The 20720-nt window shown below is 45.4% G+C and overlaps 1 protein-coding gene across 1 annotated transcript in view; it reads left to right on the top strand.

Annotated features, from left to right (window-relative positions):
* Nucleotides 1-20720, top strand: part of LOC126252171 (uncharacterized) — a 306249-nt gene that overhangs the window by 69990 nt on the left and 215539 nt on the right. Inside the window, exon 4 of the mRNA XM_049953039.1 lies at nt 167-317. Coding sequence (XP_049808996.1) covers nt 167-317 — 151 coding nt within the window. The remainder of the gene's footprint in view (nt 1-166; nt 318-20720) is intronic.

Here is a 20720-nt window from a genome sequence, read left to right as displayed (position 1 = left end):
TTTCCCCTTCCTTGGACAATGAATTCACGGTGTTCTTATTTCAATTTCCAGGAGTGTATATTAATTATAAGGCTATGTTGTTGCGTGAATATCAGCTTGCTTGGCCACCCAGGTGTTGCGAAGCGACAGTGGAGAGTACAGCCCCGTCGGCGGTGTCCTGTTGCAGAGCGGGTGGGCGAGGTGTGGTCGTGCAGGCGCAAGGCGCAGCTGCCCGTGCCGCGTGACGTCCAGGTGTCCGTCATCGACTCCAGCACAGCCCACGTCTCCTGGACCCTGGACGCCTCCGCGGCGCGGATCGCGCGCAACATCTCCCTCACGTGAGTTCTCGGCTGTCTGCGTCCCTTCTGCTGCGGCCTTTCCAGGGGAGAATGGTACAGACTTTTCACTGTGTACATGTATCGACAGTCTGATTCTAGTCAGTGTTTCCGACAACTCTAGTTCCAGATGTATAGGCACAGCTATAGACGGCAGGGTGCTAACTTCCACTGGTGTCTCTACCCAAAGGAAAGAATGGTTTGGGATGTGTATATGTTCATGAGCAAGGTGATTGATTATCATTCTGTGTTAATCAGTTTTTTAGCAGTTTTTGTTTTTGTATGTGAGTAACTTGTACACAAGGTGTAGAATAATTAATAATGAAAGCGGACTCAGGATTAAATATCTTCATATACACTACTGGCCATTAAAATCGCTGCACCAAGAAGAAATGCAGATGATAAACGGGTTTTCATTGGACAAATATATTATACTACAACTGACATGTCATTACATTTTCCCGCAATTTGGGTGCATAGATCCTGAGAGATCAGTACCCAGAACAACCACCTACGGCCGTAATAACGGTCTTGATACGCCTGGGCACTGAGTCAAACAGAGCATGGATAGCGTGTACAGGTACAGCTGCCCATGCAGCTTCAACACGATACCACAGTTCATCAAGAGTAGTGACTGGCGTATTGTGACGAGCCAGTTGCTCAGCCAGCATTAACCAGACGTTTTCAGCTGGTGAGAGATCTGGAGAATGTGCTGGCCAGGGCAACAGTCGAACATTTTCTGTATCCAGAAAGGCCCGTACATTATCCTGCTGAAATGTAGGGTTTCGCAGGGACCGAATGAATGGTAGAGCCACGGGTCGTAACACACATGAAATGTAATGTCCACTGTTCAAAGAGCCGTCAATGCGAACAAGAGGTTACCGAGACGTGTAACCAATGGCTACCCATACCATCACGCTGGGTGATACGTCAGTATGGCCATGACGAATACACGCTTCCAATGTGCGTTCACCGCGATGTTTCCAAACACGGATGCGACCATCATGATGCTGTAACCAGAACCTGGGATCATCCGAAAAAATTACGTTTTGCCATTCGTGCACCCAGGTTCGTCGTTGAGTACACCATCGCAGACGCTCCTGTCTGTGATGCAGCGTCAAGGGTAACCGCAGCCATGGTCTCCGAGCTGTTAGTCCACGCTGCTGCAAACGTCGTCGAACTGTTAGTGCAGATGGTTGTTGACTTGCAAACGTCTCCATCTGTTGACTCAGGGATCGAGACGTGGCTGTACGATCCGTTACAGCCATGCGGATAAGATGCCTGTCATCTTGACTGCTAGTGATACGAGGCCGTTGGGATCCAGAACAGTGTTCCGTATTACCCTCCTGAACCCACCGATTCCATATTCTGCTAACAGTCATCGGATCTCGACCAACACGAGCGGAAATGTCGCGATACGATAAACTGCAATCGCCAATCGCGATAGGCTACAATCCGACATTTATCAAAGTCGGAAACGTGATGGTACGCAATTCTCCTCCTTACAGGACGCATCACAACAACGTTTCACCAAGCAACGCTGGTCAACTGTTGTTTGTGTGTGAGAAATCGGTGGGAAACTTTCCTTATGTCAGCACGTCGTAGGTGTCACCAACGACGCCAACCTTGTGTATCACAGCATCTTCTTCCTGTCGGTTAAATTTCGCGTCTGTAGCACGTCACCTTCGTGGTGTAGCAATTTTAATGGACAGTAGTGTAATATAAAAATGTATGTATGTTTGTTTGCATGTAAGATCAACACCTCCTTCTAAACTACTGGACCGGTTATAACCCTACTTGGTAGACATATCACTTCCTGTCTGCAAGGAACCACTGTAAGGGTAAAAACCACGTATCTCTGAAAGGAGTCTGGTGAGGGGGGTTGGGGGGGGGGAGGAAGCGTAACACGCTGCACACACGTACCAAAACTATACACATCCAGTATTTGAGAATGATACCACTTAGCAATTTAAAACACACTTCACACATTATCTCAAACCTTTATTTTTGCAGTCGACTACACCCCCTCACCCCCAATCCCCCAAATGATGAAAAGATAAAACGAGTATCGCTTACTTCATTTTCTTTCGCTATTCATGCAGTAAGACATCTTCATTAGCCGTGCTGCTTTAACGTATTACTTCTTTAATACTAACTGTATTCGCAACGTATTTCGCAGATTGTATCCACATATACCACTGATTATATCTTAAAAATGATATCATTCTATGGCACATGGTTCAGGAGATCGTCATAAGTACTGAGATGCGTGAAGAACTAGGTTTTCTTAAAATTGAACACGAATTATCCAGTGTTTGTTAATGAGAGCACTTAGCGACTACCAACAGACCTTAAAACATACAAATCTTTTCTAAAGTCTTTTCCTTACAAGCTTGACAATAGTATTTAACATCAAATGCTTGAAGTTGTTTTTTACAAGGGAGTTCGATTCTTTAAAAAATCTGTTGTTTACTGATTACTTACTATCTGGAAAGAATTGCTTTGCGTTTAAGAAGCAACTGTACCCCATGGGGATGGGAAGAGCAGTGGAGATGTACAGAGAGAAATGGGAGGAGAAGATAGACTGAAAGAAGGGTGTGAAGGAGATGTACAAAGAGAGAACGTGGAGGAAATGGACAGAGGGGAGGGGAGGAGAGATGCGCAAAGATGGGGGCGGGATGGTTAGAGAGACGTGGGGTGAGTTAGAGAGAGAGAGAGAGAGAGAGAGAGAGACAGACAGACAGACAGACAGACAAAGATGGTGGCCAGGGAGGAAGGGAGAGAGCTAGGGAACGAAGGTTGGGGAAGGAGGAGAGGAGAGAGGATAGAGGGAGGAGGGGGCGGACTAATGAAGGATTAGAATAAATAACTACCCGTTTTCGTCGATTACTCGGAAACGAGAGCCCACCACCCACCAGGGTGAATGGCTGCAAGGTCTGACTCCTTGAACCTTAACCTAAATCGCTATATATAATGTTTCAGAAAGTCTATCCCTATCCTAGGGACCTCTCCTTGTCAGTCTCATACAGCCGAACGACCGATAAGCCTGCATAAGTCTGGAAATACTAAAATATTCTCGTAAATACACTGACATAAAAAAGGTGGAACACCAAAAAATAGCCGCGCGGAGTGGCCGCTCAGTTTGACGCTCCATGTCACGGATTGCGCTGTTCCTCCCGCTGGAGGTTCGAGTCCTCCCTCGGCCGTGAGTGTGTGTGTTGTTCTTAGGATAATTTAGTTTAAGTAGTGTGTAAGTCTATGGGCCGATGACCTAAGCAGTTTGGTCACTTAGGAATTCACACACATTTGAACATTTTTGAACCAAAAAATAATTAATGAAGAGTAATGAAAAATCTGGAATTAATTTGTCTAGCTAACGTATTTAAGTGATTATCATTGTAAGATCGCAGAGTATGTACGCGCGAGATAATCCATTGTAAAGCTGATGCTGGTACATTGATAACCGGTGTAACTGCCAGAATGTTCAATCTAAACATGCAAACGTGCATGCATTGTGTTGTACAGGCGCCAGATGTCAGTTTTTAAGGTGGAGTTCCATGACTATTGCACCTGGTCGGTCGATACAAGGATGGTTAATGCTGCTTGTGGATGACGCCAGAGTTCTCGTCCGGTGATGTTCCACGTGTACTCGATGAGCGACAGATCTGGTGATCGAGCAGACCGAGGCAACATCTCGACACTCTGTAATACATGTTGGATTAGGACAGCGGCATGTAGACGAGCGTTATCCGTATGGAAAACAGCCCTGGAATGCTGTTCATGAATGGAAGTACGACTGTCAGAGTCACCATATTTGCAGCCAGGGTGCATTGAACATTCACGAGAGTGCTCCTGCTGTCTTACGAAATCGCATCACAGACCGTAACTGCAGGTGCAGCTCCAGTGTGTCCAGCACGACAGGTTGGTTACAGGCGCACAACTGGCCTCCTCCTAATCAAAAAGCGGCCATCACTGAACAGATCTCCGCACTGCCCTCCAATTACTTCTCGCTTGATGCCACTGAAGTGGCAAATGGCAGTGATTTGGGATCAGTAGAGTTTCGCAACTAGCATGATGATAAAAATGTTAAGCCTGTGGTACAAACCCGTGACTGGACTATTGGTTTGACTGTAGGTACAGTACAGCATTCCTTTTCTGCAGCACTAGGAAGAGAATGGTGCCAGGTACATCTCTACAACTGCCTTTTACTCCCATGAACGATCTCCAGTACTTGTTTGATAGCAGGCTGAATGAACACGAGGCGCCCTGGAGGGAACTGAGTAAGGAAATACCCCCCATACCATTCTGGGATTGAATCCGACACCTCCATGGCTAGAGCCTAGTGCTCCGCCGGTACACCAATACGGCCACAAAGTATGCAGTGGTAGAAACAGATACGGTTCAGAACACACGGGTCTGCAAACGAGTCTTTCCATTAAGTCTCGTTCTAACTGGGGTCAGTCTAGTTAAGACATGATCGAGAAGTTTATATTACATATGCATTGTAGTAAGTAGGAAAATATTTCCTTTTCAAGTTCTGTGGGTTCCTTGCTTCATATTCCCAATTACCTCGCATGTGACTTATTTGCGGACCAAACTTTTCTGCTTCTGTTATTCTCCGCGTCAACTTTCGCTATTAATTTTCGACACACCCTGTTTGATAATCTCGGCATCTTTTCTTTGCCACATCATATACACCTGGTGTCCCTCCTTAGAGTCGTCAGTCGCGTTTACTCTTATGTTCCGGTAGGTATTTCTATTCTGTTTTCTCAGTGTGTCTCTGGAGTCGGGACAACTAAATACTGCTCATCAAGTCTTTCATGCGACGCTCATTGTAGACGGAAAACGTCGGTTTGTTTCAAATAACAAACGAAATGGTTTTTAAAACGGAATTTTACGTGCCTATCCGATAGAATGGTCCCAAATTAGTCTAATGCGGTAGTTGTTTTCTATGTAACTATTCATAGTGACAGTAAAACGTGAAAACTAACCAGTACTTCAGTAGCGCCTGAGCAGCACTGCTGTATATCGGTACCAGTTGATGCGGGCCAGGAGGGCGCTGTCACCCCTCGTGTACTGGTTACCGCTGTTCTTCGTGTGTTACTGTCCTGTTAATATATATCGATTAAACAAATAAGTTACAACACTCATTTGCGACCGCTCTGTCTGATCGGCACATGATAGGGGAGCCAGAAAACCACAACATTAAGATTTCTGACTGAATGTCTCAAAATTCGTAGCGGACACTAGGAACCCCAACTTGAGAGGGGCACCCAGGTGCATGATTTGTATTGAGTCTACATCATAAATAGTACCGAAAACAAACACGGGCGGAAGTGTAGAGAACAAGAGAGGGATGGGAAGGAGACCAGCAGACGGGGATGGAATGGAAGGGGAGATGGGTGGGTGAGTAAAAGGAAGGAGGAGGGAGAGGGTGTGATAGAGAGAAATAAGGGAGCAGGAGGGAAGGAAAGAGAGGAGAGAATGGGAGAGGGGTAGGAAGGGGTGGGGAGAGAGGGAAGGAGAGGGGAGGGAGGGAGGGAGGGAGGGATTGGAATGTGATAGTCAGAAGGAGACGTGAGTGGAAGATAGAGAGAGCGAGAACGAGGGGTTAGGAGGAAGGGACAGAGAGAAAGAGGGAAACATACTAAGAAGAAACTGCTCTTAAAAAATTTGTAAGATTATAAAAACCATTGTAACACCAACGTTTGGTCCATCTTGAATTCACATCGTGTGATCGTATGTACATCTCAGACTCAGAAGACTCCAAAATCAGAATTCTACAAGCTGACTAGCTATGGATACCCAAATTAGCTGCAACAAAACTTGAGTACTGAGACTCCAGGAGCTGTGTGTATGCTGTGGTCCGCCGTACCTAAATCCGGTTTATCACAGTGCAAAACAGTGGCAGTTAGTGGTTTTACAATGAGTGCATTTCCGAAGCATATTTCCTCAAAATGTCTGGAAAAAGATGCAGTCAATTGTGACACAGCGACCCTGGCCAATCTTTTCAGGTGCTGAGAAGTGTACGCGTGCATTCGTGCGAGGTCATTAACAAAATCTTTATACACAGAATGTGGGCCCGTTCTTCATGACTAACATGCCGGTCAACTATTTTTGTTAGTGGGCTTACTTCGAAGTATGTAAGACAGTATATACAAATTACTCCCTCGGAAGAAAATCAGAGAGGGGACGATTAATAATCAGATACTTGAGTACTGGTGATGAGTAATTCGTATTCTGAATACTGATACCATAATTAAATGTCTCTGAAACTGTGTCATTTCATCCTCTGTTTGTTCAACTATCTTTTAGTATCTCCTCTGTCTCCGATCTACATCAAGATTTGCCACCCACAGTACCCCTAGCATATCAGTAGAATCCATCCTATCCACCACAGTAATGACAAGTTGTCATCCTGCCTGTGTTGAAACGCCACTCCATGGTCCTCAGACTGTACAACGTGCACGTCAGTCCCGTTTAGATGTGACTGTACAACGTCCTGCAGAGAATGGCCGCCACTTCCTGAAAAAGAGGAGAGCAATCTGGACTCCTGCTCGCCATGTTCGACAGCCATTGTGCCTGGCCGCCGGACCGCGCAACGCGCATGACTCGTGGAGCAGCTGAAGGCAATATCGGGCTGCAGATAACCCGCCCATCGCATTCATTCCTCACTGTGAGGCCCCGTCCTACATGTAGCGAAAATAGCTCACACAATAAGGCGCGCGCATTTGTAACACGGAAAACGCTGTCGGCATTGGGCTCCGGTAGGGTCGCAAATCAATAACCTTACAATTCATTGCAGGGAATAAAACTTGATACAGAAGGTGTACAACTTTGCTTCCGCCGTTTGCCGATAGATGGCGGCAACGGTAAGTGGCGAACGAAAGAAACAGATCGCAGACGTCAGGCAGTTAGCTTTGACCTCGGTCAACATAACCTCATCCAAACATTAGTCGATTTCTGTATGCATCATAAAGTTGTTATTGATTGAAAATGTCGATTTACAAGTCTAATTCTCGTCATTTCCGGGAGGTGTTACTGTTTTGCTTCAATATGAAGAAAACTGCGGCTGAGTTTCATTGAATGCTCTCGAGTATGTATGGTAAGGACGCTATTAGTGAAAGGACGTGAGTGGTTTCAACGCTTCAAGAGCGGTGATTCTAACGTCGTAGACCGGCAAAGTGGTGGAAGAGAGAACGTTTTCGAAGATGCAGAATTGGTAGCATTGCTGAGAGAAGACTCGCGTCAGACTCAAGAAGAATTAGCACCATTGGTAGGAATGACACAGCAAGCCATTTCAAAACGTTTCAAGGCTAAGGGCATCATTCAGAAAGAAGGAACCCTTTGTATCCCGTCTGGAAGGCGGCGCATGGGTGCGCTCCTGTCAAATGCTTCGGTACTGCGTATGCGTTATAGCTCTTTTACTGGTGTATGAACATATACAACTGATAATACTTAACTTTCGCTGAGATTAGCACGTAGGTGCGAAGCTGAACATCAATCAAATCTAGCATACGCTAGAAGTTACACAGGCAAAATCTGTAGTGGCTCTCCCACTATGAAATAGAAACAATGTTGCTTGTTCGTCTGCTCGGAATCAAATGGGTAGAATCTGGAGCGGCGCTCGTAGAGCTGCACAGCGCCGGCTAGAGGGCGCTGTCGTTGGTGTCGGTGTCGTAGTGCCAACCTAAGAACTTTTACCTACGCCGTGGCATCGTAGCTACCGATACCACAGAACTTGGGTCCCGTGTGAGCTAAAAACCAAGAGGCGTTGAATGGCGTTTGTGTGGTTGTGAACAGTTGCTTCAGAGGTAAAATCAGAAGTGATTTCTGCATTTCATTGTGACTGGGGACGAAAAATGGGTTTATTACAATAAACCTAAACGCAAAAAATCATGGGGAAATCCCCGGCCGTGCTTCCACGTCGACGGCCAAACCAAATATTCACGGTTCTAAGATCATGCTCTGCATTAGGTGGGACCAGCTCGGCGTCGTGTACTATGCGCTGTTAAAACCAAGTTAATCAATCACAGGATATTAAGGAGACGTGGCTTAGCCACAGCCTGGGGGATGTCTCCAGAGTGAGATTTTCACTCTGCAGCGGAGTGTGCGCTGATATCATTTCTTGCAAGAGTGCTAGTTCTCCAAGTTTCGCAGGAGAGCTTCTGTAAAGTTTGGAACGTAGGAGACGAGGTACTGGCAGAAGTAAAGCTATGAGGACGGGGCATGAGTCGTGCTTGGGTAGCTCAGTGGTAGAGTACTTGCCCGCGAACGGCAAAGGTCCCGAGTTCGAGTCTCGATCCGGCACACAGTTTTAATCTGCCAGGAAGTTTCGAGGTGAAAACGCACTTGGAAACGTTAAAATGGGAAGTTCTACCCAACCCGCCGTATTCTCCAGACATTGCTCCCTCTGACTATCACCTGTTTAGATCAAAGGCTCCTGGCCTGGCTGACCAACACTTCCGATCTCATGAAGAATTCACAAAGTGGTTAGATTCGTGGATCGCTTCAAAAGATGAACAATTTTTTCGACGCGTGATTCGTACACTGCCCGAAAGATGGGAGAAAGTAGTGGCAAGCGATGGAAAATACTTTGAATTGTACATGTGTAACCAATTTGTTTCATTAAAGCTTCAAATGTTGGGGAAAAACCGGCGGAAGTAAAGTTGTACACCTTGTAAAAGAAGAAAAGAAAAACTTGGGATGTATATCTGACATTAGGGGTAACACAGGCAGTCAAAATACTCGCACTTGTGTAATTGTTTGGCGCTACTCTTGTACACTGCTATCACTACTATTCAAATCCGTTAATTATACTCAGTTATGGTCCAAGGTTGTAACATATCCAATTCGTCCAAGCATTTATATTCGTATAATAGTCGTCACCGACTGCTGCTCAATCATAAATAAATATCTAACACCTATCTCTCACTTAACATCAGATACATAAATTGAACAAAAATATGGAAATACCAAAAGCACATTCTTGATGTTTTGATGCTGACTAGGCTCTGAGGGCGACGTTCAATTGTGCGATGATTTTTGCAACTGTAGTCCTCTTATTTTTCCTCATAATCGAAAGTTATAAAGGAAAATAGCTCTGACAGTGGAGCCTTTCTACTGCACGCTCTTTTCTTTCCGTATTTTGGGATGAGTGACATGAGTCAAAACAAGAGAAAATTGTCTAGTGAACATGCGTTCTAAAATGCATTGCATAAGAAATATGGGCAACTATGGCAAACCAAAGGGAGCAGAACACGAGAAGAAGGCAATGAAGAGAAGCTTCCACTGGTACACTTATCATATGTAAAAGGCGTCAGTGAACGGCTAGGCAACGTCCTCCGCCGACGAGATTCCAAACCAATTTTTCGAAGCACTAAATGATTGGTTCCACCAAGGATGTAGTCAACAATCTTAACACTGCAGGTGTTTACGAACTACAGTGCGAGTGCGGAGCTGCCTACATAGGAGAAACAGGGAGACCTGTCAGCTTACGAGTAGCAGAACACGAACATTATGTACGATTACAACAACAAAATAAATCGGCGATAGCTGAACACCACCGTGACTGTGAATAACCTATCAGCTTCCAGGAAGCCCGAGTACTGGCGAAAGAGTCGTGGATGCAGGAACGAAAAATACGGGAGGCGATCGAAATTATTAAGCAGCCTGACAACATCAACAGAGAAGATGGCTACTAACTCCCGGCGTCCTGGCTGCCGGCCATCCCAGTCCAACGGGCCGCGAGCGGTCGCGGAGTTAAAGCTACACCGGACACGGACATATCTGCACAGACAGCTTTGGAGCAACTGCCAGTCCACTTCCGCGAACACCAGGAGGAAAACTTGCCGACCAGAAGCCGAACGCTGATTGGCGGACAGCTACCAATCGTTGACGACATGGACATCCACGAATAGCCTCTTTCCTTCCATCTTCCCTTACGTCATGTCTAGCCAATCATATTAGAGGGCCAATTAAAAGTATTACAACTGTGACGTCAGACATCGATAGTCTGTAATAAATAGAAGCACCTATCCCCATGCAAAACAAGTTGTGCCCTGAGGAAGGCCATTGCAATTCGGCCGAAACGTCGGTTTTAGTTTATTATTGTTGTTAGTTTTTAGCAGCGACGCGGCATAATACCCAGAACAATTTTAAGTACTATGGGCATTTGTTCAGTATAAGAGATGTGTTTTACAGTAGCAAAGTTGAGTAGGTGCACATAGGTTTTAAGGAACGCCCTTTAGAGCCCTTATTTACTAGATGTTTTCCTTGTTTTGGTCCGTACTGCGTCCTCTCAAAATATGGATCCCAAAGAGCTTGCAGTGGAAGAGGCACCGGTGCCTGAAGTATAAGAATGACATAATAAGTAAGGTTCCAGTAGCACTGTGTAAAAATTTTGAGTATTACGACAGCTGTTTCGAAAGATTTCCATTTGAAACTACCTGTATATACGCAGGTTCTTGAAAGAAGAAATCATCCAAAATAGATGTCGTAATACTTAATAAATGTTTTAACGCTAGAACGGCGGAAGCGGTCAAAACGACTCCTGTCATACTCTTTCGCTCATTGTCATATCCGGTTTATTTACTTTGTTAATGAAATTATATGACTGTTTCTGATTTTTCTCATCTTTCTGAAGATTTTTTAGTATTTAGAAAATATTTCAATGTTGTTCGCTACTTCATATAACGGCGGAAGTGCTCAATTTGACCCCATTGTAATTTCTCTTCCGAATATAAGTAAATTATCCAACAATACAGTGGCAACAGTGAGCAGTAACGCAGAGCACTCGCTCCTCATTTTGTAACTTTGCACGAGTACATTCCAGTCTGCCACAGCTTATGTTGTGTTCAAATGGCTCTGAGTACTATGGGACATAACATCTATGGTCATCAGTCCCCTAGAACTTAGAACTACTTAAACCTAACTAACCTAAGGACATCACACAACACCCATTCATCACGAGGCAGAGAAAATCCCTGACCCCGCCGGGAATCGAACCCGGGAACCCGGGCGCGGGAAGCGTTATGTTGTGTCACTTAGGCAGTCTTAGTCCGTGAAGCACGCTTTCGAACACGTATCGTCAGCGCGGATTTTCTGATGGAGAAGTGTTACATCTCATAGAGAATTCCGAAGTTGAATCGGAAACTCCACTGATGAAGATCATGATTACGTACCTGGCACAAGAGAAGATGAGGACATTGTGAACGACGGGTGATTAGTGGAAGAGGATTCAGATGCTGATATACCTCAATCATCACCTATTTCACCACAGCAGATACTGTTGGAAGCGTCTACACAGATGATTGCAATGGATGGAACCGCGTGGGAGATTGAAAATTATTCATCTTCTGGAAGACGGTCAGCTTTGAATGTTGTGAGGGAGAGAGGACGTCCCACTGCTTATGCTTGACAACGAGTAGACAGCTCTGCCATCAGTGCATTCCGTCTGTTTTTTGATGAAGCAATGCTACGTCTCATGAAGAAATACTCAGAATCAAATGCTCGAAAAGTACTAAAATACAATGACTGGACTGTGTTTCTTGAGGAACAGGAGAAACTGATAGCCATCATATATGTTCGGGGTGTACTGTGCACAAAAGATATGTCTGTGGATGACCAGAGGTCGCACTCTTGGAAGTCCGCTTTTATCACGAACATTATGACAAGAGACAGATTTCACGAGCTTCTCAGATTTATCTGTTTCGATGAAAAATCAATCCGGGCTGAACGCCTGGCAGCCACCAAATTCGTCCTTGTATCTGAAAGTTTGGGGAAAGTTAATTGAAAACAGTATTCACGCTTACTACCCTGGAGAAAATGCAACCACTGACGAGCAACTCTTACCAAGCAAAACAAGATGCAGGTTTACTCAATTCATGTCCAAAGAACCAGACAAATATGGTCTCAAATTCTGGTTGGATGTTGATGTAGCGACAAAGTTTATATGTAATGCTTTCCCATACCTCGGCAAAGAGGACTGAAATAGAGAGGAACAACCACTTGGAGAGTATGTCGTTCTGTGCCTCATGGAGCCATTTGTAAATCAAGGCAGAAATGTAACCACAGACAATTTCTTTACGTCTCTTCAACTGGCTGAAAAACTCAAAGAAAATAAAACTTCATTCGTTGGTAGAATGAGCAAGATCCGGTGTGAAATCTCTGATGTAGTAACGAAGCCGAATGCTGAAATACACTCCATCACAATACTGCACAACAGTGGTAACACAGACTGCACCTTCACGGTATACCAAGGAAATAAGAATAAAAATGTCCTTTTTCAGTGTACGCTGCATGCTGAAGTAGCAATAAGCAAGAAAGGGAAGAAAAAAGCCTGAAGCCGTAACATTCTACAATGCAACAAACTGCGGGGTGGACGTGGTTGATCAAATGACCCGTAAACATACTACGAAGGTTGCATGTAGTTGATGGCCAATGCATGTTTTCTACAACATACTGGACATGGTGGCAATAAATGCATGGCTCATTTATAATTTAGTAACGAAGAAGAAAATGGAAAGGAAGAACTTCATACTTCAGCTGGCGAATGAACTCAAGGGAAAAAGATCAAGAAATCAGGCAAAGGATATGGGACTGAAATCACCTAGAAAGCGAAGGAAGTGCCAAATCAGCCTGTGCAAAAAGGCTACAAGACCAGCGAAAACTGTGTAAATTACCACAAAACCGTGTGCGGAAAATGTGCGCGTAAAACAGAAATCACCTGTGCTAAGTGCGTCTTGCAGCTTCAAATGACCTGAGTGAAACGTAATAGAGAGCTGTTTGTAAAATGCTTGTGAGAGTAAAATGGACCAAATATACTAATTGTGTCTAGAAGGTTGTATGAATAGATAATAAATTAAAAACTGTAGTTAAGAAACTTGTTAGCAGTAGTAACAAAAGAATTTTATGATACATTGTTGTTAAAATAAATTAGTAATTATTATTTGTAATTGTAAATACTTGTTGTGATTACTAGTAATAAATTGTGGATTAACAGACACTAAAAAAAGTACTTCTTTAAGTCAAATATGAAAATATTTTATGTGGGGTCAAAATGACGCCTTTTCGCCGTTTCAGGAATATCAGAAACTATGCCATTCTATTGTTAAGGAACCTTACGTACAATTTTCTTTCAAGACTTCTATTTCACTGGAGGCCCAATCATCAAGAAACTATCAGAACGAGTTACGCTTATAACTTTTGACTCGGTCGTGTCCGGACCAGGGTCCCTTACCCCAGATTGATACATTTACTTCACCACTATCATTGACAGTTTGTAACATCATCACGGAATCGCTGTATATTCACAGGAATATTATCGGGTACTCATTAACAAAACAAGTCTTGTTGTGACTGACCACGTTATCAGTAGTGTAAATGTGTACATTTTATGGAACTGGAGATACAATGTAATAAATAAAAGACGTGGTCGGCTTACGGCACAAGGGTGGGACCGCTGTCTGACATAAGCAATATTCCACACATCGAGATTGCCAAATCGCTATTAATTGAACACGTAAAAGCTAGAGCACATACATTTAAAATCTGAAATAATCAACGTGATAAGTACTCACGCCAAATAAAGATTATATGGAAAGCCAGTTCAATTATAACGAAATACTGGGTCTTTCGGATAGCTTGTTTCGTTTTCAACTTACAAAATCGTAAGTGAAAGGAATATTTACTTAGACAGGATGATGTAAGAAACGTTACTCTCCCTAAGGAGCTGTGAACATGGTTTACTTAATTGTTAGGTGTACCCAAATGAGAAGGGGACTGCAGTTACATGTAAAGACATTTTAATTGCAATGTTATAATTGCAGTCACAATATAACTGTACATAAGTGCCACTGATATTGATACTGCGATCCAGAGCGTAATAAGGGCGTGGATAGCTTCAGTGTAGAAAGTCCTGGGTTACTGAGGGATCTAGTTTTTAATGGTGTCTCGAATTTCCTTTGCACAAGTCAACTTCGGACGTTTCAGAGATTGTTTTAAGAGGTCGAACATATGCGAGTTACATGCGGAGATATCGGGGCGGTAAGGAGAATATACATAGATCCACATTCGAAACTTTTGAAGAAAATCGACGGTCTTATCGGCTACATGTGGCGTAGCTCAGTCCCGGAGAAGCACTATCCTATTCGAGAGCTCGCCCCCGCGATTGTTCTTCACGGCCTGTTTGAATCTCAGCGGCGTGTTGCAATAACACTTAGTGTTAGCTGTACCCCCCCCCCCCCCCCTCACCCCGTGGTAGTCTGTAGATAAGAACAGGTCCGCCTTCGTCGAAAAGGAGGCGGGGTGGTCTTGTTTTGGGCTATGTGAGCCGGTATTCCATATTCATCCGTTTGGAGGCAAAGTCGAAGCGTAGACATCACTTTTCATCACATGGCACAATATCAGCAATAATATCCGTTTTTTCCTCCATGGGACAGGCAAACACCAGTTCTCGCCGTCCTCTGATTCTCAGAAAGATGCTTGGACAAGCACTGTATGCAACCTTTTCCATAACGAAACTTCTAGTATATTATGTGATGCGCAGCTTCTTTGTTTATCAACAGTTCAACAGCTATGTCGCGTGTGGTGATTCGATTATTTCTCCTTGTGAGCTCCTGCACAGCCGAAATCGTAACACTTGTAGTGGCAGGTTGTGCCTGCCCAGGGCGTGATATGTCCTTGATGTTTACACCTCGCTACGCTGAGGATACCGGAATATTTTGCACCGAGCGAGACGTTGCTCTCCGTAAACTTCTTTCATCCTACGATAAATTTGTGAAGCGGACTCCGCGCTCCTTATGCCGTTCAGGAGAGGTCCATCAGGCAAGTAAGGGTAGAATACAACCCTCCAGAAATGAGAAAATTGCTGCGAAGCTGTTATCTCCTTTCATGCAACTGGAAATACCATCACGCCATCTTCCCCAAAGCCCATTCATCCACTGAGATTACATAGAATGTTACATGAGGGTCTCCTTTTCAGTTAGGCATACCTTATACAGGGCGATTCATCTATTCCAGCCGATGTCGTTTTATGCAACCTGCAGTGTTATAAAAAATGGTTCAAATGGCTCTGAGCACTATTGGACTTAACATCTGAGGTCATCAGTCCTCTATAACTTAGAGCTGCGTAAACCTAAAAATGGCTCTGAGCACTATGGGACTTAACATCTGTGGACATCAGTCCCCTAGAGCTTAGAACAGACTGAAGCGCCTAAAACCGCTCGGCCACTACGGCCGGCTGCAGTGTTATATCTGGACTTCAAAAACAACATGAGAGGTTATCACGTTCTCTCGCTTGCTACGCAGAAGCTATTAGTGTTATAGCAATAAAATGGACAGGATCTTTTTGTAGGAAATTTAATGTAATTAAGTTTAGTGCTCTGATACTTTTTCGCTAGAGGCCGTATTTTCGAGTTATCCAAGAAAAAGTACAAAAGTGCCCATTAGAAACACTGCTACTCCCATATTCATCATCCACCAGCCAGGCATTTTGTTCATGGCACTTCCTCCCACCACTGTACAAAAATTTGCGACTGCATGAATTAATTCCAGTTTTCGACCTTTTTTGATTTCATTGACTGGCCTTATTACGCCACCGACAATCGAGCAATTACAAGTTTTGAAACTGACGTTCGCGTAAATTTTACCTAATAATATTGTGAATTTTTGCAGCATAAAATGAGCTGTTACACTGTATTCGCCAGGCCTCACGATTATGTAGCTACTGCACTTGTGAAGTTTAAGTATGGATCTAATTCTCAAGGTGATTTGTTTTAGCATAACGTTTACAAAAGTTGTTTTTCTTTCATTACCTCCACGTGCACTTTTAAATTAATAATATTGACGAAACGGACGACTATGCTAGTGGCGCAATAGCGAAAACTACAGAGATCAATAACGGTCGAATCTCGGAATAGTTTGTGTAGTCAGTAGTAAGAGGGAGTATCACGAACAAAATACTGGAAATTGTGACTGAAGAGGGCTGAGTAGGGTGATGGTGGTGCGTTTCAAAGTCACTTTTGAACGTTCTTCTTGAATAACACGGCGGCCTCTAAGGAAGACGCATCTCTTTACATAATTTAACTGAATTAAATTTCCTACAAAAAGGTCCCGCTCATTTTCTGCAGGATTAATAGTTTCCGCGAGCGAGAGAATATGAAAAATATGAAGCTCAGATACAACACTGAAGGCTGTATAACATCGGTAGTGGCCGCTGAATCATCTTATATTTTCCAGAGAGTTGCAGAACTAATTACAATTTTTTGAATAGAAGATCGTTGTTTTTTCTACAAGGAAACATCGAAATGTTCATTTACTATACGCAGCCCTTATTCTGTAACATACGAGGCCTGTTCAGAAAGTAAGCTCCGATTGATTGCCAAATTGAAACCACAGTGAACATCAGAAATGTTTTACTTGTAACAATTAGCTACACTTTTCAGCTACTTCTCTACGTAGTCGCCGTTCTGACTTAGACTTTTGTCATAGCGTTGTACCAACTTTTCAATAGCCTCATCATAGAAGGCAGCCGCCAGTGCTTCCCGCCAATTCTCCACGCTGGCCTACACCTCGTTGTCTGTGTCAAAATGTTGTCTTCAAAGACAGCGGTTCATGTGACCAGAGATGAAACTCAGGGGGAGACAATTGCGGACTGTATTGTGGGTAATCTCACATTTCCATTTGAAAACGATGCAGGAGCATCTTCATTGCCCCTGCAGAATGCGGCTGAGAATTGTCTTGAAGAAGAAACAGCACGACAGTTATGTAATGTTTGCTGCAAAGCTTCAGGCGAAATTTCTCACCAGGCCCTCGTACTTGGCGGCAGACACTATTTCCTAGACATCTTTACGCACTCACTGCGAGCTCAGAAATGAGAAGAGCGACGTGATGCTAACTGGGGTTATACTAGAGACACTACCCAACGCATCTGTGCAAAGCTTTATCGGATTTTCATAGTCGTTTCCATTTCGCGACCGATCGGAGCTTACTTTCTGAACGCCCCTCGTATATTCCTATCGTTCCGCGTTTATCACTTTAATCGCGAGGCGGGGATCATACTCTAATCACGAGAACACCTCTTCCAACTTCAGTGGATGGCGGTCAACTGGAGGTCTTGTTATTTCTTGATTTCCAGAAAATGTAAGACATTGCACCATAGTGCATATTACGGGGGTTGTTCAGAAAGTAACTTCCGATCGGTCGTGAAATGGAAACCATTGGGAAAAATCCGGTTAAGTTTTGCACAGATGTGTTGGGCAGTGTATCTAGTATGCCCGTTGATCGTTTCGCGTCGCTCTTTTCAGTTTTGAGTGAACAGTGAGCACGTAAAGATGCGTAGCGAACAGCGTCTCCCGCCAAGTATGAGGGCCTGGTTAGAGATTTCGCCTGAGTCATGCAGCCCACATAACACAACTGTCGAGCAGTTCCTTCTTTATGCCAATTCTCGGCCGCACACTGCAGGGGCAATAAAGACGCTCCTGCAGCGTTTCCGATGAGAAGTTTTCGATCGCCCACAATACAGCCCGTAATTGGCTCACCCTGAGTCTCACCTCTGCTCACAAGAACCGCTGGCTATGAAGAAAAAATTTTTCCACAGACAGCGAGCTGCAGACCAGTGCAGGTAACTGGCTGAAAGTATAGGAGGCTGCTTTCTATGACGAGGATATTGGAGAGTTGATATAACACCCATCCAGGGGGTCCACAACTCTTTTGTGAATACGTGCGTCCGTGCGGTTAAAGGCGCTGCAGCCTGGAACCGCAAGACCGCTACGGTCGCAGGTTCGAATCCTGCCTCGGGCATGGCTGTTTGTGATGTCCTTCGGTTAGTTAGGTTTAACTAGTTCTAAGTTCTAGGGGACTAATGACCTCAGCAGTTGAGTCCCATAGTGCTCAGAGCCATTTGAACCATTTTGATACGTGCGTGGCGAGCACGGTGCCCCGAGCCATTGCAGCCTTCTTTCTCTCCAGGGCTGCATTTCCTTTCCCTTCCCATCCTTTCCCCTCCTTGCTCCTTTCCCCTCGCCCTCTCCTCTCCCTCTCTTGGTGTCCCTGCTTATGTTGGCCCCGCTATCCTCCTGGTTCTGTTGGTTTTCCAATTCGGCTTTGTTGCATAATCATCTCCTCCTTTTGGCATTCCTTGGTCCCCCTCTGGGGTTTGACCTCCATTACAAAATTTCTCCTCCATAGTGTGAGCCATTTGGAGAAGAGCACCTTACCTAGTGTCCCCGACGTGCGCCCTCCTAGTACATTCCACCTTTTCTTTCACATCGTTGTCTGATACTAGGGTGCATAGCCAGCACGGTAGCCAGCCCGTGTGGTGGGGTCACTATGTACCCTTTTGGTTGAGCCCCCTGAACACACATGGATCACACTTCTGATACCTGAGCTGTGACCTCCTCATGCATGCCTTGGGGTGGTTGCCCGTCATCCTGGAGCATCGGAACTCCCGGCAATGGCCGCCGTGCCAGATGGCCCTTGCTGTGGCTGGGTGGCGCCCGTGAGGAGAGCCCCTGATCGGAGTGGGTGGTATGAGGGCGGACGCTATGCAAATGAAACGCATACGGGTCCAGAACTCTGGCCATTCTTCTGCGGCCGTCTCTCTGCGTGGAACTGATTCCTCAAGTGCTGCTTCTCTTGCCCCTTCGGCCTTCCCTTCCATGGCTACCCCCTGGGAAGAGGGTCAGGCCCGTCGTCTAGGGGCAAAATCTTTCCCCCGTTATCTAGTTTGCACCAGGACTGATGGAGATACTTTCACCAGTGTCAAACCTTTATTCTTTGTGGAACACATTGAAGACAAGCTTGGCGAAGGGGACTCCTTGAGCAAGATGCGGCCGGGTTCGTTGCTGATAAAAACTACTTCAGCTGCCCAATCTGCGGCCCTACGTGCCTGTACCCATCTTGGCACAATTCCTGTGTCCATTACCCCCCACCAGTATCTAAATATGGTAAAAGGTGTGATTTTTCACAGGGACCTCATCCTTCAAAGTGATGAGGAACTTCGGGACAATCTCGGACGGCGGGGTGTTCACTTTGTTCGGCGTGTTCAGAAGGGTCCTAAAGACAATCGCATTGATACTGGTGCCTTTATCCTGGCCTTTGAAGGGGATACCCTCCCTGAGAAAGTTAAGATTATGGTCTATCGCTGTGATTTGAAGCCGTACATCCCACCTCCTATGAGGTGTTTTAAGTGCTTGCGTTTTGGCCACATGTCTTCCCGCTGTTCCCAGGCCCCTCTCTGTGGTGACTGAGGACGTCCACTCCATGAGGGGAGTCCCTGTGTTCCCCCTCCTGTATGTGTAAATTGTCATGGTAGTCATTCTCCACATTCACCAGATTGCCCAGTATATAAGAAGGAAAAAAAGATACAGGAGTATAAGTCCCTCGATCGTTTAACCTACACAGAGGCCCGTAAGAAATATGCACGACTTCACCCTGTGTCCATGACATCTAGTTACGCCTTGGTTACATCTTCACCCCTTCCTCCCTTACCCCCAATTCGGACCCGTCTCCTTCCCCCCCCCCTCCCTTGCGGCTCCCACACCTTCTCCTATGGGCGCTGCTCCCCCTCCCCAGCCGGAGAAGTGTCCCACTCCTTCGGCGTCTGCCGGTCAAGAGCGCCTCTCCTGGGATGCCCCTTCCCGGCACCTTCCAGGCCAAAGGTCTGCTGCCGCGCGACGACTGCGGGAGCCGCGGTCTGTCGGCCCCCAGGTCGCCCGGTCTCTTTCTGTTCCTGATCTTGCTGCAGCTGGCTCCTTTATGCCACACAGCCCTCCTCGATCTCAGCCTGAAAAGAAGAAGAAACATAAGTCCCGGGACAAAGAGCCTCTGGTGTCACCGGAGGTCCCTCCCACGACTTCACAACCGGATTCTGACGTTCATGGATGTCGCCCCCTCCTTGTCGGTGACGCGTGGGGACCCGGCGGTATGATTGGATTTAGCGTGTTCAGCCCCCATTTAAACCATCGTTCTGTGGTTCTCCAATGGAATTGTAATGGATACTATCGTCACCTTCCGGAATTGCAATCCCTTCTTTCGTCCTACTCTGCAGCTTGTGTGGTTCTCCAAGAATCTTATTTTACTGATGCTCACTCACCGACCCTCCGTGGGTTCCGTGTTTTCTGTCGAAATCGGGTCTGACCCCTTCGGGCTTCTGATGGCGTTTGTACATTGGTCCGTACAGACATTGCTAGCACGTGGATTTCTCTTCAAACTACATTGGAAGCGGTTTCTGTTAGGGTCCACTTAGACTCTGCAGTCACAGTTTGCAATCTTTATCTCCCTCCTGACAGGACTCTTACACCTGCTGCCTTAACCGCCCTTCTTCAGCAACTTCCTCCTCCCTTCCTCCTCCTTGGGGATTTTAATGCTCATCATCCTTTGTGGGGCAGTGCCTTTCCATCTAGA

Source organism: Schistocerca nitens, chromosome 4 (assembly GCF_023898315.1).
Source record: "Schistocerca nitens isolate TAMUIC-IGC-003100 chromosome 4, iqSchNite1.1, whole genome shotgun sequence".
In the NCBI taxonomy this organism is placed as follows: domain Eukaryota; kingdom Metazoa; phylum Arthropoda; class Insecta; order Orthoptera; family Acrididae; genus Schistocerca; species Schistocerca nitens.
This window is presented reverse-complemented; position numbering and strand designations above follow the sequence as displayed.